At 40.1% G+C, this 24,746-nt stretch overlaps 1 protein-coding gene and 2 long non-coding RNA genes across 4 annotated transcripts; 2 read left to right on the forward strand and 1 right to left on the reverse strand.

Annotated features, from left to right (window-relative positions):
- Positions 1-2,596: 2,596 nt before the first annotated feature.
- Positions 2,597-3,864, reverse strand: LOC131804711 (uncharacterized). Its single transcript, XM_059127811.1, has one exon. It carries the CDS (start codon positions 3,677-3,679, stop codon positions 2,744-2,746), a length of 936 nt encoding a protein of 311 aa, XP_058983794.1. The 5' UTR covers positions 3,680-3,864; the 3' UTR covers positions 2,597-2,743.
- Positions 3,865-5,590: 1,726 nt separating this feature from the next.
- LOC131804721 (uncharacterized) lies at positions 5,591-10,551 on the forward strand. 2 transcript variants are annotated; one of them, XR_009343245.1, is made up of 8 exons: positions 5,591-5,792; positions 5,905-6,881; positions 7,232-7,329; positions 7,404-8,384; positions 8,738-8,835; positions 8,910-9,890; positions 10,242-10,339; positions 10,414-10,551. It is a non-coding gene; the product is annotated as an uncharacterized LOC131804721 (long non-coding RNA). The 2 variants fall into 2 exon arrangements; XR_009343244.1 differs by lacking the exon at positions 5,591-5,792 and having other exon boundaries at positions 5,801-6,881.
- A 27-nt stretch (positions 10,552-10,578) lies between these two features.
- On the forward strand, positions 10,579-14,746 carry LOC131804723 (uncharacterized). Its single transcript, XR_009343246.1, has 5 exons — positions 10,579-11,393; positions 11,745-11,842; positions 11,917-12,897; positions 13,250-13,347; positions 13,421-14,746. It is a non-coding gene; the product is annotated as an uncharacterized LOC131804723 (long non-coding RNA).
- The last annotated feature ends 10,000 nt before the right edge of the window (positions 14,747-24,746 follow it).

A 24,746-nucleotide genomic window follows, 5' to 3' on the forward strand; every position in this document is an offset into this window, starting at 1 on the left:
TGTAAGAAAACATCTTATTGCGTATTTCCCAAAAACAACCATATTCTTATGCCATTCATAAATTGAAAAACGATACATATTATTTTTAAAAATGAATTCTATTACACAAAGCATTTTATGCACAACCGCATCTCATTGTAAACTATTCTAAACATCGGTCTTTTTATCATACATTTAAAAATGCAACAATTCTAAAGCTCCTTCCAGAATATTGCGAAATAGATGAATCTGCTACAATTTTCCTTATCCATTTCGCGCCTTTCTCCGTCTTCCGTTCATCTATTCATTGCTGAATTGCACCATATTTTACAGCAATCTTCTTTCGGCATCATTCCTGTGTATAAAACGCCGACCTGCGTAGTTAATAAAATGCAACGTTAAAAGGGATCACATCGTCACATCAATGCGATTTAGTTCTGTTTACGGCCACAATTTGTTCACACAACTACCGCTCGTATGTAGTTTACACGCGTGTGCAACAAATATTCCCGATCATAGCAGCATCAAAGGAGAATATTGCTGAGGAAAATTTCCAGATGACTGATCGATCTGCTTATACTTTCCATTGTCCTTTATTCAAATATTCCATATGTATTTCTTCTTATTTCACATCATCACATTTTTACGTGTCATTTCTATGCTGAAAAACGATTTCCATTGTTAATAACATCCGCGATTCATTCTTTAAACTGCAAAAAATACCTCTGCTTATGTACTGCTCCTTTGCAATATATTTCCTTTATTTCTCGGTTTTCTCCTTCGCTTTTGCCGCCATTCTCCATTTTTCCCAAAGTCCATCGAAAATAATTTCATCGCCTTCCACTCTTACCGCCGTCAACCGAAATTCACCGCGGTCAAATTTATCGGCGTCAAGTTACTATCGCCGTCAACTATCGATAGTTATCGATTTCCGACCCGCTCTTGTATCGATATTTATCGCTCAAAATCGATTTTCAGTACCCTATTCTCCAATTTGGCGGCATTTTCTAATTCTTCTCCCGGTTTTGTAAACACTCGTTCTAATTGGCAAAAATAATGTGAAAATCACCCAATAAGCGCGCGAAAATTGTAATCCATTAAATAAGAAGCAAGCATCAAGTGAAGTGAAAGTGTTTATATGTGCAGAAAAGTGTTTTTTCATTGTTTTACCACCCAGTGTTGTGTTCAGTTCCTGGAAAAGCTAGACGCCAAAGAATTTCTATGTAAATAAAGTGAAAAAATATTGCAAAAACACAAGAAAAATCCGCGAAATACATATTAAATCACAACGAGATTCCAATAAGTGAAAATTATTCAAGAAAAGTGTTTTTCCTAGTGCAATTTCAGTGCCAATAAGTGTTGCATTCCTGGAATTAACCAACGTCCTACAACTTCATGCGAATTCATGGCGCCAGTGTTGTGTGTCAAAAGCAAAATAGTTTACGCGCCATTTTGAATACCCCAAAGAAGAATTAAAGAGAAAACTTCCCAAAGCAAACTAAGCTGTATTTTTAATAAATTAATCCAAGAAACTAGTGTTTTTGTGTGAGTGAACTTTATAAATAGAAACTCCGTGCAAATATATTTCCTAGCTCTTGTGTCCAAGAACCAAAATAAGTGCGCGCCATTTTGAAAACAATAAACATCATATAAAGAGAGACTGTGTGTACCAAAATATCCCGCCTTTTTAATAAACATATGTGAGAGTCAACTGATTGTATAAATACAACCAGCATCAGTGTTCCAAGAAAAAGCCACCGCCTAAAATACCACCAGCCATATTGCCCTGGGTTACACACATCTAAAGTAAGTACAAAATAAACTTCCCTCATACAATATAACATACATTTATTACATATACATCCTCTCTCTACCATTATCTTCTATCCTTACATTTCTCTCCTATATTTTCTCCTAGCTACCATACCGAAGTGACTCTACATAAATAACTCCATCACCATCAATCAACCTCAAGTATCCGAAGCCACAATTCACCGTCTACACCACCGCATCCACCAGCCTGCATATTTCCCAAACAACCATCCTATGTGACTCAGTGCCTCTGCCACTCTCCGAACCATCCCCTATTGCCCAAAGTGCAAAGTGACGAGTAATACATGGACGATCGTCTTTAATTAAAGCCGACGCATGTAGCACACTTTGATTGGCATATAAACGCGCTAAATTGTACCCATTCTTCCAATAATTAGTGCTTCGCTTCTAGTCTATGATACTCGCACCAATGGACTAACCTCCCTAGCAACTCGATGGCATAGTTCCGACTCAGTGCAATTATGGTAGGCCATATGGTTTCGAGTTTTCACGACTACATGGCTATTGGCCGTAGTTCTGACTAGATCACCAGAACCACTGATTGTTCCCTGAATGCTCTACAATTCAAAGCGCCGCTAACCAGCCCAAATAAATGCGCATCTTCCCATCATCCCCCTGGATTGCCACCCCCAAGCGAAATGTTGGCCTTTGTTGGAGTAGTTAGTGCTTCGTCTCTAGTCTATGATTCTCACGCCAATGGACTAACCTCCCTAGCAACCTATGGCATAGTTCCGACACGGTGCAATAATGGGAGGCCATATGGTGTTGAGCTTTCACGACTACATGGCTTATGGCCGTAGTCCGACTATACCCCCAGAACCACTAATTATTCCCGCAACTCCCAACATTTCGTACTGCTGCTGAAGACTTGGCCGAATGAATGCGCATCTCTACATCGTACATCCGGATTGCCACCTAAACACGCCGAAAATCAGGCCGATTTTTGATCACAAAACCAATCACACACGAAACATTGCTTCCACACACAAGCTATGACAAAGATGTCCTGATGTTTTTCATAAATACTCCGTGCAATTTCCATCAGATGTACCAGCACAGCCTCGCTCTTCTTAGCTAATGTCTCTTCGGCAATAGTTCGAAAAGCAGCTCTTATCATCCGTTTCCCCTCATTAGACCCACTTTCGTATCCCTGAGATAGAGTTTTTAAAGCCAAGTCCGCGCTATCACTCCTCCACAATGCCATAGCCTTAAACGGTGCCAAGTCGCAGTACATTTTTGTCAAAACGTGATTTTGTTCTTGGCAAATCTCCGCTATCGATTCAATATGTTGCACTCTGGACAAACTGCTAAGGTATTTAAGGCATGAGACTAGTACTTCATTTGAAGGCAGTTGCTGCCATCGTATGCATTGCCGCACCAAGTACAAGAAATCCACTTTGTTTTTTATTTCCAACGTGGAGCTGAGCAAATTATCCAACTGCGCCTGAGACAATGACCGTATGTCAAGTCCCAATTCAGGAGAACGAAGGGCTTGTAAATCACTAATGACACCTTTCGACATTAAACCAAAATTTTTCGAAAAATTCCTGCTTGTGCCACCCGCTGTACTATTGCCGTAGTCGTCGTCTGCCACAACTTTTACCTTTTGAACATCTTTACAAAGTGCTTCAACACCAGACATCATATTGCCTCTTAGCTCTTGCCATTTCTTACTTTTGCGTTCTACTAATTCATTCGTGAAACTGTCGATAGCATCAATCTGTGTGGATTTGCGCTGCACTCCTCCACCTGCCATTGCTGGCCACAAAAAGGAACCAATGCATTTCTGAAAACGTTGTAGAGCAGCTTTTTGAGGAGATGAAGGAGTACTAACAGCTCCAGAGCTCAAGCGAGCAAGCATAGCCATGGCTACAAAGATCTTACGACGTCTTGTGTGCTGCAGCTTCTACTCCACTTCTTCCTTCGAATTTTAATACATAATTTGTCCAACAGCCAACTCTTTTTTACCCAATCAAATCCAAACTTATTTTGTAATGCATGTCACTTAATATAAATATACCAATGCAGAACTTTTTCCGATGAATGACTTATCGATAAGAAAAATAACAAGCATAGATCACACGTCTTGATTGTGTCTCCTACATTTCACTTTACATGCAATAATTTGGATATAGGATAGCCCACAAGTATTAATTATAACTTCTATCTTCCACATTGCATATAATAAGTTGGATGTGTAAGAAAACATCTTATTGCGTATTTCCCAAAAACAACCATATTCTTATGCCATTCATAAATTGAAAAACGATACATATTATTTTTAAAAATGAATTCTATTACACAAAGCATTTTATGCACAACCGCATCTCATTGTAAACTATTCTAAACATCGGTCTTTTATCATACATTTAAAAATGCAACAATTCTAAAGCTCCTTCCAGAATATTGCGAAATAGATGAATCTGCTACAATTTTCCTTATCCATTTCGCGCCTTTCTCCGTCTTCCGTTCATCTATTCATTGCTGAATTGCACCATATTTTACAGCAATCTTCTTTCGGCATCATTCCTGTGTATAAAACGCCGACCTGCGTAGTTAATAAAATGCAACGTTAAAAGGGATCACATCGTCACATCAATGCGATTTAGTTCTGTTTACGGCCACAATTTGTTCACACAACTACCGCTCGTATGTAGTTTACACGCGTGTGCAACAAATATTCCCGATCATAGCAGCATCAAAGGAGAATATTGCTGAGGAAAATTTCCAGATGACTGATCGATCTGCTTATACTTTCCATTGTCCTTTATTCAAATATTCCATATGTATTTCTTCTTATTTCACATCATCACATTTTTACGTGTCATTTCTATGCTGAAAAACGATTTCCATTGTTAATAACATCCGCGATTCATTCTTTAAACTGCAAAAAATACCTCTGCTTATGTACTGCTCCTTTGCAATATATTTCCTTTATTTCTCGGTTTTCTCCTTCGCTTTTGCCGCCATTCTCCATTTTTCCCAAAGTCCATCGAAAATAATTTCATCGCCTTCCACTCTTACCGCCGTCAACCGAAATTCACCGCGGTCAAATTTATCGGCGTCAAGTTACTATCGCCGTCAACTATCGATAGTTATCGATTTCCGACCCGCTCTTGTATCGATATTTATCGCTCAAAATCGATTTTCAGTACCCTATTCTCCAATTTGGCGGCATTTTCTAATTCTTCTCCCGGTTTTGTAAACACTCGTTCTAATTGGCAAAAATAATGTGAAAATCACCCAATAAGCGCGCGAAAATTGTAATCCATTAAATAAGAAGCAAGCATCAAGTGAAGTGAAAGTGTTTATATGTGCAGAAAAGTGTTTTTTCATTGTTTTACCACCCAGTGTTGTGTTCAGTTCCTGGAAAAGCTAGACGCCAAAGAATTTCTATGTAAATAAAGTGAAAAAATATTGCAAAAACACAAGAAAAATCCGCGAAATACATATTAAATCACAACGAGATTCCAATAAGTGAAAATTATTCAAGAAAAGTGTTTTTCCTAGTGCAATTTCAGTGCCAATAAGTGTTGCATTCCTGGAATTAACCAACGTCCTACAACTTCATGCGAATTCATGGCGCCAGTGTTGTGTGTCAAAAGCAAAATAGTTTACGCGCCATTTTGAATACCCCAAAGAAGAATTAAAGAGAAAACTTCCCAAAGCAAACTAAGCTGTATTTTTAATAAATTAATCCAAGAAACTAGTGTTTTTGTGTGAGTGAACTTTATAAATAGAAACTCCGTGCAAATATATTTCCTAGCTCTTGTGTCCAAGAACCAAAATAAGTGCGCGCCATTTTGAAAACAATAAACATCATATAAAGAGAGACTGTGTGTACCAAAATATCCCGCCTTTTTAATAAACATATGTGAGAGTCAACTGATTGTATAAATACAACCAGCATCAGTGTTCCAAGAAAAAGCCACCGCCTAAAATACCACCAGCCATATTGCCCTGGGTTACACACATCTAAAGTAAGTACAAAATAAACTTCCCTCATACAATATAACATACATTTATTACATATACATCCTCTCTCTACCATTATCTTCTATCCTTACATTTCTCTCCTATATTTTCTCCTAGCTACCATACCGAAGTGACTCTACATAAATAACTCCATCACCATCAATCAACCTCAAGTATCCGAAGCCACAATTCACCGTCTACACCACCGCATCCACCAGCCTGCATATTTCCCAAACAACCATCCTATGTGACTCAGTGCCTCTGCCACTCTCCGAACCATCCCCTATTGCCCAAAGTGCAAAGTGACGAGTAATACATGGACGATCGTCTTTAATTAAAGCCGACGCATGTAGCACACTTTGATTGGCATATAAACGCGCTAAATTGTACCCATTCTTCCAATAATTAGTGCTTCGCTTCTAGTCTATGATACTCGCACCAATGGACTAACCTCCCTAGCAACTCGATGGCATAGTTCCGACTCAGTGCAATTATGGTAGGCCATATGGTTTCGAGTTTTCACGACTACATGGCTATTGGCCGTAGTTCTGACTAGATCACCAGAACCACTGATTGTTCCCTGAATGCTCTACAATTCAAAGCGCCGCTAACCAGCCCAAATAAATGCGCATCTTCCCATCATCCCCCTGGATTGCCACCCCCAAGCGAAATGTTGGCCTTTGTTGGAGTAGTTAGTGCTTCGTCTCTAGTCTATGATTCTCACGCCAATGGACTAACCTCCCTAGCAACCTATGGCATAGTTCCGACACGGTGCAATAATGGGAGGCCATATGGTGTTGAGCTTTCACGACTACATGGCTTATGGCCGTAGTCCGACTATACCCCCAGAACCACTAATTATTCCCGCAACTCCCAACATTTCGTACTGCTGCTGAAGACTTGGCCGAATGAATGCGCATCTCTACATCGTACATCCGGATTGCCACCTGAACACGCGGAATTGTAGCCTTTGTTGGAGTGCTAAGTGCTTCGCCTCTGGTATTTGATACTCACTATGTGGATTATGCGCCGCAGGCCGGCTATGTAAGACTGTCTGCATTGGAGGAATTGCGCCGTAGGCCGGCTTGGGACGGGTAAGTGTCAAGAAAAAATGCGCCGCAGGCGGCAAATTTTTCAGGGTATAAGTAGAGGCCCGGCAGAGTGACCAAATTGGGACGGGTTTGTGTGAAGAAGAAATGCGCCGCAGGCGGCAAATTTTTCAGGGTATAAATAGAGGCCCGGCAGGTAGACAAAATTGCTGGTGAGGACCTTTTTTTTTTTTTTTTTTTTTTTTTTTTTTTTTTTTGCTCTTCATTTTCATTTCGAGTGACATCAAAAGTAGGTCTCACATTTATTCTTCTAATCAAATTTGAATTTCATTTAACATTGAACTTCAATTCCAATTGCAAATGAAAATAATTAACAATTATCCATATTTCCACAGATACTTCATCGAAATTCTTCATCAACACCAACAACACCATTTTGAAGGAAGGCGAAGGAAGCATTGAAGCAACTTATTCATGGCAAAGGTGAAAGAAGGTAAGACAATGAACAATGAAAACTAATTCAACACATATTAATATTTCTTTCTTTCTTTCATTGATTCTTTACAGCTTCTTCATTCATTCATATGCATTTCTATGGATAATACTCACTGTCTCATTGTGAACTACTACAACTAAATGAACGAGCGAGCTAGCTAACGAATCCACATACATATATGTGTTGTGAAAAGAAGCTGTAACTGCAATACTTCCACTTCCACCAATTGTCAATGCATCGACAACAAATAATACATTGGCTGGACTTGACAAGCAACCACGCAGACTACTAGTAGCCAAGGTAAGGCAAGGCAAGGCAAGGCATTAGAGTTGAAGACTGACCAATAGCAATAGCAATGGCAATGGCAATAGAAATACCAACACTAATACCATTTAGTGGGATCGATTTGAACGGATATTCTAGTGCATACATTGAAGTTGCAGCTGAAATTGGTGGTGAAGTTGAAGTTGAAATTGAAGAAAGTATTGATGAGACAGCAAGGCAAGGCAACGAGATGACAAAGGCGAAAGGCAATTGGCAGTGGCCATCAATGGAAGATGTAAGTGAAAAAGTGATCGAATTGTTACGTGAAGGAGTAGTTGTAGTAGAATTGTTATTGATGTTGGTGTTGATGTTGATGTTGATATTGATGTTGGTGTTAGCTATCAATGTATATGCAATTGTAAAGAGCTGATGAAGTGAGTGAGCGAGTGTTAGAGTTCCGACACGGTGCAATAATGGGAGGCCATATGGTGTTGAGCTTTCACGACTACATGGCTTATGGCCGTAGTCCGACTATACCCCCAGAACCACTAATTATTCCCGCAACTCCCAACATTTCGTACTGCTGCTGAAGACTTGGATGAATGAATGCGCATCTCTACATCGTACATCCGGATTGCCACCTGAACACGCGGAATTGTAGCCTTTGTTGGAGTGCTAAGTGCTTCGCCTCTGGTATTTGATACTCACTATGTGGATTATGCGCCGCAGGCCGGCTATGTAAGACTGTCTGCATTGGAGGAATTGCGCCGTAGGCCGGCTTGGGACGGGTAAGTGTCAAGAAAAAATGCGCCGCAGGCGGCAAATTTTTCAGGGTATAAGTAGAGGCCCGGCAGAGTGACCAAATTGGGACGAGGTTTGTGTGAAGAAGAAATGCGCCGCAGGCGGCAAATTTTTCAGGGTATAAATAGAGGCCCGGCAGGTAGACAAAATTGCTGGTGAGGACCTTTTTTTTTTTTTTTTTTTTTTTTTTTTTTTTTTTTTTGCTCTTCATTTTCATTTCGAGTGACATCAAAAGTAGGTCTCACATTTATTCTTCTAATCAAATTTGAATTTCATTTAACATTGAACTTCAATTCCAATTGCAAATGAAAATAATTAACAATTATCCATATTTCCACAGATACTTCATCGAAATTCTTCATCAACACCAACAACACCATTTTGAAGGAAGGCGAAGGAAGCATTGAAGCAACTTATTCATGGCAAAGGTGAAAGAAGGTAAGACAATGAACAATGAAAACTAATTCAACACATATTAATATTTCTTTCTTTCTTTCATTGATTCTTTACAGCTTCTTCATTCATTCATATGCATTTCTATGGATAATACTCACTGTCTCATTGTGAACTACTACAACTAAATGAACGAGCGAGCTAGCTAACGAATCCACATACATATATGTGTTGTGAAAAGAAGCTGTAACTGCAATACTTCCACTTCCACCAATTGTCAATGCATCGACAACAAATAATACATTGGCTGGACTTGACAAGCAACCACGCAGACTACTAGTAGCCAAGGTAAGGCAAGGCAAGGCAAGGCATTAGAGTTGAAGACTGACCAATAGCAATAGCAATGGCAATGGCAATAGAAATACCAACACTAATACCATTTAGTGGGATCGATTTGAACGGATATTCTAGTGCATACATTGAAGTTGCAGCTGAAATTGGTGGTGAAGTTGAAGTTGAAATTGAAGAAAGTATTGATGAGACAGCAAGGCAAGGCAACGAGATGACAAAGGCGAAAGGCAATTGGCAGTGGCCATCAATGGAAGATGTAAGTGAAAAAGTGATCGAATTGTTACGTGAAGGAGTAGTTGTAGTAGAATTGTTATTGATGTTGGTGTTGATGTTGATGTTGATATTGATGTTGGTGTTAGCTATCAATGTATATGCAATTGTAAAGAGCTGATGAAGTGAGTGAGCGAGTGTTAGAGTTCCGACACGGTGCAATAATGGGAGGCCATATGGTGTTGAGCTTTCACGACTACATGGCTTATGGCCGTAGTCCGACTATACCCCCAGAACCACTAATTATTCCCGCAACTCCCAACATTTCGTACTGCTGCTGAAGACTTGGATGAATGAATGCGCATCTCTACATCGTACATCCGGATTGCCACCTGAACACGCGGAATTGTAGCCTTTGTTGGAGTGCTAAGTGCTTCGCCTCTGGTATTTGATACTCACTATGTGGATTATGCGCCGCAGGCCGGCTATGTAAGACTGTCTGCATTGGAGGAATTGCGCCGTAGGCCGGCTTGGGACGGGTAAGTGTCAAGAAAAAATGCGCCGCAGGCGGCAAATTTTTCAGGGTATAAGTAGAGGCCCGGCAGAGTGACCAAATTGGGACGGGTTTGTGTGAAGAAGAAATGCGCCGCAGGCGGCAAATTTTTCAGGGTATAAATAGAGGCCCGGCAGGTAGACAAAATTGCTGGTGAGGACCTTTTTTTTTTTTTTTTTTTTTTTTTTTTTTTTTTTTTGCTCTTCATTTTCATTTCGAGTGACATCAAAAGTAGGTCTCACATTTATTCTTCTAATCAAATTTGAATTTCATTTAACATTGAACTTCAATTCCAATTGCAAATGAAAATAATTAACAATTATCCATATTTCCACAGATACTTCATCGAAATTCTTCATCAACACCAACAACACCATTTTGAAGGAAGGCGAAGGAAGCATTGAAGCAACTTATTCATGGCAAAGGTGAAAGAAGGTAAGACAATGAACAATGAAAACTAATTCAACACATATTAATATTTCTTTCTTTCTTTCATTGATTCTTTACAGCTTCTTCATTCATTCATATGCATTTCTATGGATAATACTCACTGTCTCATTGTGAACTACTACAACTAAATGAACGAGCGAGCTAGCTAACGAATCCACATACATATATGTGTTGTGAAAAGAAGCTGTAACTGCAATACTTCCACTTCCACAATTGTCAATGCATCGACAACAAATAATACATTGGCTGGACTTGACAAGCAACCACGCAGACTACTAGTAGCCAAGGTAAGGCAAGGCAAGGCAAGGCATTAGAGTTGAAGACTGACCAATAGCAATAGCAATGGCAATGGCAATAGAAATACCAACACTAATACCATTTAGTGGGATCGATTTGAACGGATATTCTAGTGCATACATTGAAGTTGCAGCTGAAATTGGTGGTGAAGTTGAAGTTGAAATTGAAGAAAGTATTGATGAGACAGCAAGGCAAGGCAACGAGATGACAAAGGCGAAAGGCAATTGGCAGTGGCCATCAATGGAAGATGTAAGTGAAAAAGTGATCGAATTGTTACGTGAAGGAGTAGTTGTAGTAGAATTGTTATTGATGTTGGTGTTGATGTTGATGTTGATATTGATGTTGGTGTTAGCTATCAATGTATATGCAATTGTAAAGAGCTGATGAAGTGAGTGAGCGAGTGTTAGAGTTCCGACACGGTGCAATAATGGGAGGCCATATGGTGTTGAGCTTTCACGACTACATGGCTTATGGCCGTAGTCCGACTATACCCCCAGAACCACTAATTATTCCCGCAACTCCCAACATTTCGTACTGCTGCTGAAGACTTGGATGAATGAATGCGCATCTCTACATCGTACATCCGGATTGCCACCTGAACACGCGGAATTGTAGCCTTTGTTGGAGTGCTAAGTGCTTCGCCTCTGGTATTTGATACTCACTATGTGGATTATGCGCCGCAGGCCGGCTATGTAAGACTGTCTGCATTGGAGGAATTGCGCCGTAGGCCGGCTTGGGACGGGTAAGTGTCAAGAAAAAATGCGCCGCAGGCGGCAAATTTTTCAGGGTATAAGTAGAGGCCCGGCAGAGTGACCAAATTGGGACGGGTTTGTGTGAAGAAGAAATGCGCCGCAGGCGGCAAATTTTTCAGGGTATAAATAGAGGCCCGGCAGGTAGACAAAATTGCTGGTGAGGACCTTTTTTTTTTTTTTTTTTTTTTTTTTTTTTTTTTTTTGCTCTTCATTTTCATTTCGAGTGACATCAAAAGTAGGTCTCACATTTATTCTTCTAATCAAATTTGAATTTCATTTAACATTGAACTTCAATTCCAATTGCAAATGAAAATAATTAACAATTATCCATATTTCCACAGATACTTCATCGAAATTCTTCATCAACACCAACAACACCATTTTGAAGGAAGGCGAAGGAAGCATTGAAGCAACTTATTCATGGCAAAGGTGAAAGAAGGTAAGACAATGAACAATGAAAACTAATTCAACACATATTAATATTTCTTTCTTTCTTTCATTGATTCTTTACAGCTTCTTCATTCATTCATATGCATTTCTATGGATAATACTCACTGTCTCATTGTGAACTACTACAACTAAATGAACGAGCGAGCTAGCTAACGAATCCACATACATATATGTGTTGTGAAAAGAAGCTGTAACTGCAATACTTCCACTTCCACCAATTGTCAATGCATCGACAACAAATAATACATTGGCTGGACTTGACAAGCAACCACGCAGACTACTAGTAGCCAAGGTAAGGCAAGGCAAGGCAAGGCATTAGAGTTGAAGACTGACCAATAGCAATAGCAATGGCAATGGCAATAGAAATACCAACACTAATACCATTTAGTGGGATCGATTTGAACGGATATTCTAGTGCATACATTGAAGTTGCAGCTGAAATTGGTGGTGAAGTTGAAGTTGAAATTGAAGAAAGTATTGATGAGACAGCAAGGCAAGGCAACGAGATGACAAAGGCGAAAGGCAATTGGCAGTGGCCATCAATGGAAGATGTAAGTGAAAAAGTGATCGAATTGTTACGTGAAGGAGTAGTTGTAGTAGAATTGTTATTGATGTTGGTGTTGATGTTGATGTTGATATTGATGTTGGTGTTAGCTATCAATGTATATGCAATTGTAAAGAGCTGATGAAGTGAGTGAGCGAGTGTTAGAGTTCCGACACGGTGCAATAATGGGAGGCCATATGGTGTTGAGCTTTCACGACTACATGGCTTATGGCCGTAGTCCGACTATACCCCCAGAACCACTAATTATTCCCGCAACTCCCAACATTTCGTACTGCTGCTGAAGACTTGGATGAATGAATGCGCATCTCTACATCGTACATCCGGATTGCCACCTGAACACGCGGAATTGTAGCCTTTGTTGGAGTGCTAAGTGCTTCGCCTCTGGTATTTGATACTCACTATGTGGATTATGCGCCGCAGGCCGGCTATGTAAGACTGTCTGCATTGGAGGAATTGCGCCGTAGGCCGGCTTGGGACGGGTAAGTGTCAAGAAAAAATGCGCCGCAGGCGGCAAATTTTTCAGGGTATAAGTAGAGGCCCGGCAGAGTGACCAAATTGGGACGGGTTTGTGTGAAGAAGAAATGCGCCGCAGGCGGCAAATTTTCAGGGTATAAATAGAGGCCCGGCAGGTAGACAAAATTGCTGGTGAGGACCTTTTTTTTTTTTTTTTTTTTTTTTTTTTTTTTTTTTTTTGCTCTTCATTTTCATTTCGAGTGACATCAAAAGTAGGTCTCACATTTATTCTTCTAATCAAATTTGAATTTCATTTAACATTGAACTTCAATTCCAATTGCAAATGAAAATAATTAACAATTATCCATATTTCCACAGATACTTCATCGAAATTCTTCATCAACACCAACAACACCATTTTGAAGGAAGGCGAAGGAAGCATTGAAGCAACTTATTCATGGCAAAGGTGAAAGAAGGTAAGACAATGAACAATGAAAACTAATTCAACACATATTAATATTTCTTTCTTTCTTCATTGATTCTTTACAGCTTCTTCATTCATTCATATGCATTTCTATGGATAATACTCACTGTCTCATTGTGAACTACTACAACTAAATGAACGAGCGAGCTAGCTAACGAATCCACATACATATATGTGTTGTGAAAAGAAGCTGTAACTGCAATACTTCCACTTCCACCAATTGTCAATGCATCGACAACAAATAATACATTGGCTGGACTTGACAAGCAACCACGCAGACTACTAGTAGCCAAGGTAAGGCAAGGCAAGGCAAGGCATTAGAGTTGAAGACTGACCAATAGCAATAGCAATGGCAATGGCAATAGAAATACCAACACTAATACCATTTAGTGGGATCGATTTGAACGGATATTCTAGTGCATACATTGAAGTTGCAGCTGAAATTGGTGGTGAAGTTGAAGTTGAAATTGAAGAAAGTATTGATGAGACAGCAAGGCAAGGCAACGAGATGACAAAGGCGAAAGGCAATTGGCAGTGGCCATCAATGGAAGATGTAAGTGAAAAAGTGATCGAATTGTTACGTGAAGGAGTAGTTGTAGTAGAATTGTTATTGATGTTGGTGTTGATGTTGATGTTGATATTGATGTTGGTGTTAGCTATCAATGTATATGCAATTGTAAAGAGCTGATGAAGTGAGTGAGCGAGTGTTAGAGTTCCGACACGGTGCAATAATGGGAGGCCATATGGTGTTGAGCTTTCACGACTACATGGCTTATGGCCGTAGTCCGACTATACCCCCAGAACCACTAATTATTCCCGCAACTCCCAACATTTCGTACTGCTGCTGAAGACTTGGATGAATGAATGCGCATCTCTACATCGTACATCCGGATTGCCACCTGAACACGCGGAATTGTAGCCTTTGTTGGAGTGCTAAGTGCTTCGCCTCTGGTATTTGATACTCACTATGTGGATTATGCGCCGCAGGCCGGCTATGTAAGACTGTCTGCATTGGAGGAATTGCGCCGTAGGCCGGCTTGGGACGGGTAAGTGTCAAGAAAAAATGCGCCGCAGGCGGCAAATTTTTCAGGGTATAAGTAGAGGCCCGGCAGAGTGACCAAATTGGGACGGGTTTGTGTGAAGAAGAAATGCGCCGCAGGCGGCAAATTTTTCAGGGTATAAATAGAGGCCCGGCAGGTAGACAAAATTGCTGGTGAGGACCTTTTTTTTTTTTTTTTTTTTTTTTTTTTTTTTTTTTTTTTGCTCTTCATTTTCATTTCGAGTGACATCAAAAGTAGGTCTCACATTTATTCTTCTAATCAAATTTGAATTTCATTTAACATTGAACTTCAATTCCAATTGCAAATGAAAATAATTAACAATTATCCATATTTCCACAGATACTTCATCGAATTCTTCATCAACACCAACAACACCATTTTGAAGGAAGGCGAAGGAAGCATTGAAGCAACTTATTCATGGCAAAGGTGAAAGAAGGTAAGACAATGAACAATGAAAACTAATTGAACACATATTAATATTTCTTTCTTCTTCATTGATTCTTTACAGCTTCTTCATTCATTCATATGCATTTCTATGGATAATACTCACTGTCTCATTGTGAACTACTACAACTAAATGAACGAGCGAGCTAGCTAACGAATCCACATACATATATGTGTTGTGAAAAGAAGCTGTAACTGCAATACTTCCACTTCCCAATTGTCAATGCATCGACAACAAATAATACATTGGCTGGACTTGACAAGCAACCACGCAGACTACTAGTAGCCAAGGTAAGGCAAGGCAAGGCAAGGCATTAGAGTTGAAGACTGACCAATAGCAATAGCAATGGCAATGGCAATAGAAATACCAACACTAATACCATTTAGTGGGATCGATTTGAACGGATATTCTAGTGCATACATTGAAGTTGCAGCTGAAATTGGTGGTGAAGTTGAAGTTGAAATTGAAGAAAGTATTGATGAGACAGCAAGGCAAGGCAACGAGATGACAAAGGCGAAAGGCAATTGGCAGTGGCCATCAATGGAAGATGTAAGTGAAAAAGTGATCGAATTGTTACGTGAAGGAGTAGTTGTAGTAGAATTGTTATTGATGTTGGTGTTGATGTTGATGTTGATATTGATGTTGGTGTTAGCTATCAATGTATATGCAATTGTAAAGAGCTGATGAAGTGAGTGAGCGAGTGTTAGAGTTCCGACACGGTGCAATAATGGGAGGCCATATGGTGTTGAGCTTTCACGACTACATGGCTTATGGCCGTAGTCCGACTATACCCCCAGAACCACTAATTATTCCCGCAACTCCCAACATTTCGTACTGCTGCTGAAGACTTGGATGAATGAATGCGCATCTCTACATCGTACATCCGGATTGCCACCTGAACACGCGGAATTGTAGCCTTTGTTGGAGTGCTAAGTGCTTCGCCTCTGGTATTTGATACTCACTATGTGGATTATGCGCCGCAGGCCGGCTATGTAAGACTGTCTGCATTGGAGGAATTGCGCCGTAGGCCGGCTTGGGACGGGTAAGTGTCAAGAAAAAATGCGCCGCAGGCGGCAAATTTTTCAGGGTATAAGTAGAGGCCCGGCAGAGTGACCAAATTGGGACGGGTTTGTGTGAAGAAGAAATGCGCCGCAGGCGGCAAATTTTTCAGGGTATAAATAGAGGCCCGGCAGGTAGACAAAATTGCTGGTGAGGACCTTTTTTTTTTTTTTTTTTTTTTTTTTTTTTTTTTTGCTCTTCATTTTCATTTCGAGTGACATCAAAAGTAGGTCTCACATTTATTCTTCTAATCAAATTTGAATTTCATTTAACATTGAACTTCAATTCCAATTGCAAATGAAAATAATTAACAATTATCCATATTTCCACAGATACTTCATCGAAATTCTTCATCAACACCAACAACACCATTTTGAAGGAAGGCGAAGGAAGCATTGAAGCAACTTATTCATGGCAAAGGTAGAAAGAAGGTAAGACAATGAACAATGAAAACTAATTGCAACACATATTAATATTCTTCTTTCTTTCATTGATTCTTTACAGCTTCTTCATTCATTCATATGCATTTCTATGGATAATACTCACTGTCTCATTGTGAACTACTACAACTAAATGAACGAGCGAGCTAGCTAACGAATCCACATACATATATGTGTTGTGAAAAGAAGCTGTAACTGCAATACTTCCTCCAATTGTCAATGCATCGACAACAAATAATACATTGGCTGGACTTGACAAGCAACCACGCAGACTACTAGTAGCCAAGGTAAGGCAAGGCAAGGCAAGGCATTAGAGTTGAAGACTGACCAATAGCAATAGCAATGGCAATGGCAATAGAAATACCAACACTAATACCATTTAGTGGGATCGATTTGAACGGATATTCTAGTGCATACATTGAAGTTGCAGCTGAAATTGGTGGTGAAGTTGAAGTTGAAATTGAAGAAAGTATTGATGAGACAGCAAGGCAAGGCAACGAGATGACAAAGGCGAAAGGCAATTGGCAGTGGCCATCAATGGAAGATGTAAGTGAAAAAGTGATCGAATTGTTACGTGAAGGAGTAGTTGTAGTAGAATTGTTATTGATGTTGGTGTTGATGTTGATGTTGATATTGATGTTGGTGTTAGCTATCAATGTATATGCAATTGTAAAGAGCTGATGAAGTGAGTGAGCGAGTGTTAGAGTTCCGACACGGTGCAATAATGGGAGGCCATATGGTGTTGAGCTTTCACGACTACATGGCTTATGGCCGTAGTCCGACTATACCCCCAGAACCACTAATTATTCCCGCAACTCCCAACATTTCGTACTGCTGCTGAAGACTTGGATGAATGAATGCGCATCTCTACATCGTACATCCGGATTGCCACCTGAACACGCGGAATTGTAGCCTTTGTTGGAGTGCTAAGTGCTTCGCCTCTGGTATTTGATACTCACTATGTGGATTATGCGCCGCAGGCCGGCTATGTAAGACTGTCTGCATTGGAGGAATTGCGCCGTAGGCCGGCTTGGGACGGGTAAGTGTCAAGAAAAAATGCGCCGCAGGCGGCAAATTTTTCAGGGTATAAGTAGAGGCCCGCAGAGTGACCAAATTGGGACGGGTTTGTGTGAAGAAGAAATGCGCCGCAGGCGGCAAATTTTTCAGGGTATAAATAGAGGCCCGGCAGGTAGACAAAATTGCTGGTGAGGACCTTTTTTTTTTTTTTTTTTTTTTTTTTTTTTTTTTTTTGCTCTTCATTTTCATTTCGAGTGACATCAAAAGTAGGTCTCACATTTATTCTTCTAATCAAATTTGAATTTCATTTAACATTGAACTTCAATTCCAATTGCAAATGAAAATAATTAACATTATCCATATTTCCACAGATACTTCATCGAAATTCTTCATCAACACCAACAACACCATTTGAAGGAAGGCGAAGGAAGCATTGAAGCAACTTATTCATGGCAAAGGTGAAAGAAGGTAAGACAATGAACAATGAAAACTAATTCAACACATATTAATATTCTTTCTTTCTTTCATTGATTCTTTACAGCTTCTTCATTCATTCATATGCATTTCTATGGATAATACTCACTGTCTCATTGTGAACTACTACAACTAAATGAACGAGCGAGCTAGCTAACGAATCCACATACATATGTGTTGTGAAAAGAAGCTGTAACTGCAATACTTCCACTTCCACCAATTGTCAATGCATCGACAACAAATAATACATTGGCTGGACTTGACAAGCAACCACGCAGACTACTAGTAGCCAAGGTAAGGCAAGGCAAGGCAAGGCATTAGAGTTGAAGACTGACCAATAGCAATAGCAATGGCAATGGCAATAGAAATACCAACACTAATACCATTTAGTGGGATCGATTTGAACGGATATTCTAGTGCATACATTGAAGTTGCAGCTGAAATTGGTGGTGAAGTTGAAGTTGAAATTGAAGAAAGTATTGATGAGACAGCAAGGCAAGGCAACGAGATGACAAAGGCGAAAGGCAATTGGCAGTGGCCATCAATGGAAGATGTAAGTGAAAAAGTGATCGAATTGTTACGTGAAGGAGTAGTTGTAGTAGAATTGTTATTGATGTTGGTGTTGATGTTGATGTGATATTGATGTTGGTGTTAGCTATCAATGTATATGCAATTGTAAAGAGCTGATGAAGTGAGTGAGCGAGTGTTAGAGGTTCGACACGGTGCAATCATGGGAGGCCATATGGTGTTGAGCTTTTCACGACTACATGGCTTATGGCCGTAGTCCGACTATACCCCCAGAACCACTAATTATTCCCGCAACTCCCAACATTTCGTACTGCTGCTGAGACTTGGATGAATGATGCGCATCTCTACATCGTACATCCGGATTGCCACCTGAACACGCGGAATTGTAGCCTTTGTTGGAGTGCTAAGTGCTTCGCCTCTGGTATTTGATACTCACTAGTGGATTATGCGCCGCAGGCCGCTATGTAGGACTGTCGCATTGAGGAATTGCGCCGTAGGCGGCTTGGGACGGGTAAGTGTCAAGACAAAAGCGCCGCAGGCGGCCAATTTTTCAGGGTATAAGTAGAGGCCCGCAGCGTGACCAAATTGGACGGGTTAGTGTGAAGAAGAAATGCGCCGCAGGCGGCAAATTTTCAGGGTATAAATAGAGGCCCGGCCGGTAGACCAACATTGCTGGTGAGGACCTTTTTTTTTTTTTTTTTTTTTTTTTTTTTTTTTTTTTTTTTTTTTGCTCTTCATTTTCATTTCGAGTGACATCAAAAGTAGGTCTCACATTTATTCTTCTAATCAATTTGAATTTCATTTACATTGAACTTCAATTCCAATTGCAAATGAAAATAATTAACAATTATCCATATTTCCACAGATACTTCATCGAATTTCTTCATCAACACCAACAACACCATTTTGAAGGAAGGCGAAGGAAGCATTGAAGCAACTTATTCATGGCAAAGGTGAAGAAGGTAAGACAATGAACAATGAAAACTAATTCAACACATATTATATTTCTTTCTTCTCATTGATTCTTTACAGCTTCTTCATTCATTCATATGCATTTCTATGATATACTCACTGTCTCATTGTGAACTACTACAACTAAATGAACGAGCGAGCTAGCTAACGAATCCACATACATATATGTGTTGTGAAAAGAAGCTGTAACTGCAATACTTCCACTCCAATTGTCAATGCATCGACAACAAATAATACATTGGCTGGACTTGACAAGCAACCACGCAGACTACTAGTAGCCAAGGTAAGGCAAGGCAAGGCAAGGCATTAGAGTTGAAGACTGACCAATAGCAATAGCATGGCAATGGCTAGAAATACCAACACTAATACCATTTAGTGGGATCGATTTGAACGGATATTCTAGTGCATACATTGAAGTTGCAGCTGAATTGGTGGTGAAGTTGAAGTTGAAATTGAAGAAAGTATTGATGAGACAGCAAGGCAGGCAACGAGATGACAAAGGAAAGGCAATTGGCAGTGCCATCAATGGAATGTAAGTGAAAAGTGATCGATTGTTACGTGAAGGAGTAGTTGTAGTAGAATTGTTATTGATGTTGGTGTTGATGTTGATGTTGAATTTGATGTTGTGTTAGCTATCAATGTATATGCAATTGTAAAGAGCTGATGAAGTGAGTGAGCGAGTGTTAGAGTTCCGACACGGTGCAATAATGGGAGGCCATATGGTGTTGAGCTTTCACGACTACATGGCTTATGGCCGTAGTCCGACTATACCCCCAAACCACTAATTATTCCCGCAACTCCCAACATTTCGTACTGCTGCTGAAGACTTGGATGAATGATGCGCATCTCTACATCGTACATCCGGATTGCCACCTGAACACGCGGAATTGTAGCCTTTGTTGGAGTGCTAAGTGCTTCGCCTCTGGTATTTGATACTCACTATGTGGATTATGCGCCGCAGGCCGCTATGTAAGACTGTCTGCATTGGAGAATTGCGCCGTAGCCGGCTTGGACGGGTAAGTGTCAGAAAAAATGCGCCGCAGGCGGCAAATTTTCAGGGTATAAGTAGAGCCCGGCAGAGTGACCAAATTGGGACGGTTTTGTGTGAAGAAGAAATGCGCCGCAGGCGGCAATTTTTCAGGGTATAAATAGAGGCCCGGCAGGTAGACAAAATTGCTGGTGAGGACCTTTTTTTTTTTTTTTTTTTTTTTTTTTTTTTTTTGCTCTTCATTTTCATTTCGAGTGACATCAAAGTAGGTCTCACATTTATTCTTCTAATCAAATTTGAATTTCATTTAACATTGAACTTCAATTCCAATTGCAAATGAAAATAATAACAATTATCCATATTTCCACAGATACTTCATCGAAATTCTTCATCAACACCAACAACACCATTTTGAAGGAAGGCGGGAAGCATTGAGCAACTTATTCATGGCAAAGGTGAAAGAAGGTAAGACAATGAACATGAAAACTAATTCAACACATATTATATTTCTTTCTTTCTTTCATTGATTCTTTACAGCTTCTTCATTCATTCATATGCATTTCTATGGATATACTCACTGTCTCATTGTGAACTACTACAACTAATGAACGAGCGAGCTAGCTAACGAATCCACATACATATATGTGTTGTGAAAAGAAGCTGTAACTGCAATACTTCCTTCCACCAATTGTCAATGCATCGACAACAAATAATACATTGGCTGGACTTGACAAGCAACCACGCAGACTACTAGTAGCCAAGGTAGGCAAGGCAAGGCAAGGCATTAGAGTTGAAGACTGACCAATAGCAATAGCAATGGCAATGGCAATAGAAATACCAACACTAATACCATTTAGTGGGATCGATTTGAACGGATATTCTAGTGCATACATTGAAGTTGCAGCTGAAATTGGTGGTGAAGTTGAAGTTGAAATTGAAGAAAGTATTGATGAGACAGCAAGGCAAGGCAACGAGATGACAAAGGCGAAAGGCAATTGGCAGGCCATCATGGAAGATGTAAGTGAAAAAGTGATCGAATTGTTACGTGAAGGAGTATTGTAAAGTAATTGTTATTGATGTTGGTGTTGATGTTGATGTTGATATTGATGTTGGTGTTGCTATCAATGTATTGCAATTGTAAAGAGCTGATGAAGTGAGTGAGCGAGTGTTAGAGTTCCGACACGGTGCAATAATGGGAGGCCATATGGTGTTGAGCTTTCACGACTACATGGCTTATTGCCGTAGTCCGACTATACCCCCAGAACCACTAATTATCCCGCAACTCCCAACATTTCGTACTGCTGCTGAAGACTTGGATGAATGAATGCGCATCTCTACATCGTACATCCGGATTGCCACCTGAACACGCGGAATTGTAGCCTTTGTTGGAGTGCTAAGTGCTTCGCCTCTGGTATTTGATACTCACTATGTGGATTATGCGCCGCAGGCCGGCTATGTAGACTGTCTGCATTGGATTGCGCCGTAGGCCGGCTTGGACGGGTAGTGTCAAGAAAAAATGCGCCGCAGGCGCAAATTTTCAGGGTATAAGTAGAGGCCCGGCAGAGTGACCAAATTGGGACGGTTTGTGTGAAAAGAAATGCGCCGCAGGCGGCAATTTTTCAGGTATAAATAGAGGCCCGGCAGGTAGACAAAATTGCTGGTGAGGACCTTTTTTTTTTTTTTTTTTTTTTTTTTTTTTTTTTTTTTTGCTCTTCATTTTCATTTCGAGTGACATCAAAATAGGTCTCCATTTATTCTTCTAATCAAATTTGAATTTCATTTAACATTGACTTCAATTCCATTGCAAATGAAAATAATTAACAATTATCCATATTTCCACAGATACTTCATCGAATTTCTTCATCAACACCAACAACACCATTTTGAAGGAAGGCGAAGAAGCATTGAAGCAACTTATTCATGGCAAAGGTGAAGAAGGTAAGACAATGAACAATGAAACTAATTGAACACATATTAATATTTCTTTCTTTCTTTCATTGATTCTTTACAGCTTCTTCATTCATTCATATGCATTTCTATGGATAATACTCACTGTCTCATTGTGAACTACTACAACTAAATGAACGAGCGAGCTAGCTAACGAATCCACATACATATATGTGTTGTGAAGAAGCTGTAACTGCAATACTTCCACTTCCTCCATTGTCAATGCATCGACAACAAATAATACATTGGCTGGACTTGACAAGCAACCACGCAGACTACTAGTAGCCAAGGTAGGCAAGGCAAGGCAAGGCATTAGAGTTGAAGACTGACCAATAGCAATAGCAATGGCAATGGCAATAGAAATACCAACACTAATACCATTTAGTGGGATCGATTTGAACGGATATTCTAGTGCATACATTGAATTTGCAGCTGAAATTGGTGGTGAGTTGAAGTTGAATTGAAGAAAGTATTGATGAGACAGCAAGGCAAGGCACGAGATGACAAGGCGAAAGGCAATTGGCAGTGCCATCAATGGAAGATGTAAGTGAAAAGTGATCGATTGTTACGTGAAGGAGTAGTTGTAGTAGAATTGTTATTGATGTTGGTGTTGATGTTGATGTTTTATATGATGTTGGTGTTAGCTATCAATGTATATGCAATTGTAAGAGCTGATGAGTGAGTGAGCGAGTGTTAGAGTTCCGACACGGTGCAATAATGGGAGGCCATATGGTGTTGAGCTTTCACGACTACATGGCTTATGGCCGTAGTCCGACTATACCCCCAGAACCACTAATTATTCCCGCAACTCCCAACATTTCGTACTGCTGCTGAAGACTTGGATGAATGAATGCGCATCTCTACATCGTACATCCGGATTGCCACCTGAACACGCGGAATTGTAGCCTTTGTTGGAGTGCTAAGTGCTTCGCCTCTGGTATTTGATACTCACTATGTGGATTATGCGCCGCAGGCCGGCTATGTAGACTGTCTGCATTGGAGAATTGCGCCGTAGGCCGGCTTGGGACGGGTAAGTGTCAAGAAAAAATGCGCCGCAGGCGGCAAATTTTTCAGGGTAAAGTAGAGCCCGGCAGAGTGACCAATTGGGACGGGTTTGTGTGAAAAGAAATGCGCCGCAGGCGGCAAATTTTTCAGGGTATAAATAGAGGCCCGGCAGGTAGACAAATTGCTGGAGGACCTTTTTTTTTTTTTTTTTTTTTTTTTTTTTTTTTTTTTTTTTTTTTTTTTTTTTTTTTTGCTCTTCATTTTCATTTCGAGTGACATCAAAGTAGTCTCACATTTATTCTTCTAATCAATTTGAATTTCATTTAACATTGAACTTCATTCCAATTGCAAATGAAAATAATTAACAATTATCCATATTTCCACAGATACTTCATCGAATTTCATCATCACCAACCAACACACCATTTTGAAGGAAGGCGAAGGAAGCATTGAAGCAACTTATTCATGGCAAAGGTGAAGAAGTAAGACAATGAACAATGAAACTAATTGAACACATATTAATATTTCTTTCTTTCTTTCATTGATTCTTTACAGCTTCTTCATTCATTCATATGCATTTCTATGGATAATACTCACTGTCTCATTGTGAACTACTACAACTAAATGAACGAGCGAGCTAGCTACGAATCCACATACATATATGTGTTGTGAAAAGAAGCTGTAACTGCAATACTTCCTCTTCAATTGTCATGCATCGACAACAAATAATACATTGGCTGACTTGACAAGCACCACGCAGACTACTAGTACCAAGGTAACGGCAAGGCAGGCAATTTAGAGTTGAAGACTGACCATACAATAGCAATGGCAATGGCAATAGAAATACCAACACTAATACCATTTAGTGGATCGATTTGAACGGATATTCTAGTGCATACATTGAAGTGCAGCTGAATTGGTGGTGAGTTGAAGTTGAAATTGAAGAATAGTATTGATGAGACAGCAAGGCAAGGCACGAGATGACAAAGGCGAAGGCAATTGGCAGTGGCCATCAATGGAATATGTAAGTGAAAAAGTGATCGATGGTTACGTGAAGTATTGTAAGTAGAATGTTTATTGATGTTGGTGTTGATGTTTGATGTTTAGATTGATGTTGTGTTACTATCATTTATATGCTTGTAAAGAGCTGATGAAGTGAGTGAGCGAGTGTTAGAGTTCCGACACGTTGCAATATGGGAGGCCATATGTGTTGAGCTTTCACGACTACATGGCTTATGGCCGTAGTCCGACTATACCCCCAGAACCATATTATTCCCGCAACTCTCCCACAGTTCGTACTGCTGCTGAAGACTTGGATGAATGAATGCGCATCTCTACATCGTACATCCGGATTGCCACCTGAACACGCGAATTGTAGCCTTTGTTGGAGTGCTAAGTTCTTCGCCTCTGGTATTTGATACTCACTATGTGGATTATGCGCCGCAGGCCGGCTAT

The sequence above is a fragment of the Musca domestica genome, unplaced genomic scaffold (genome assembly GCF_030504385.1).
Source record: "Musca domestica strain aabys unplaced genomic scaffold, Musca_domestica.polishedcontigs.V.1.1 1014, whole genome shotgun sequence".
In the NCBI taxonomy this organism is placed as follows: domain Eukaryota; kingdom Metazoa; phylum Arthropoda; class Insecta; order Diptera; family Muscidae; genus Musca; species Musca domestica.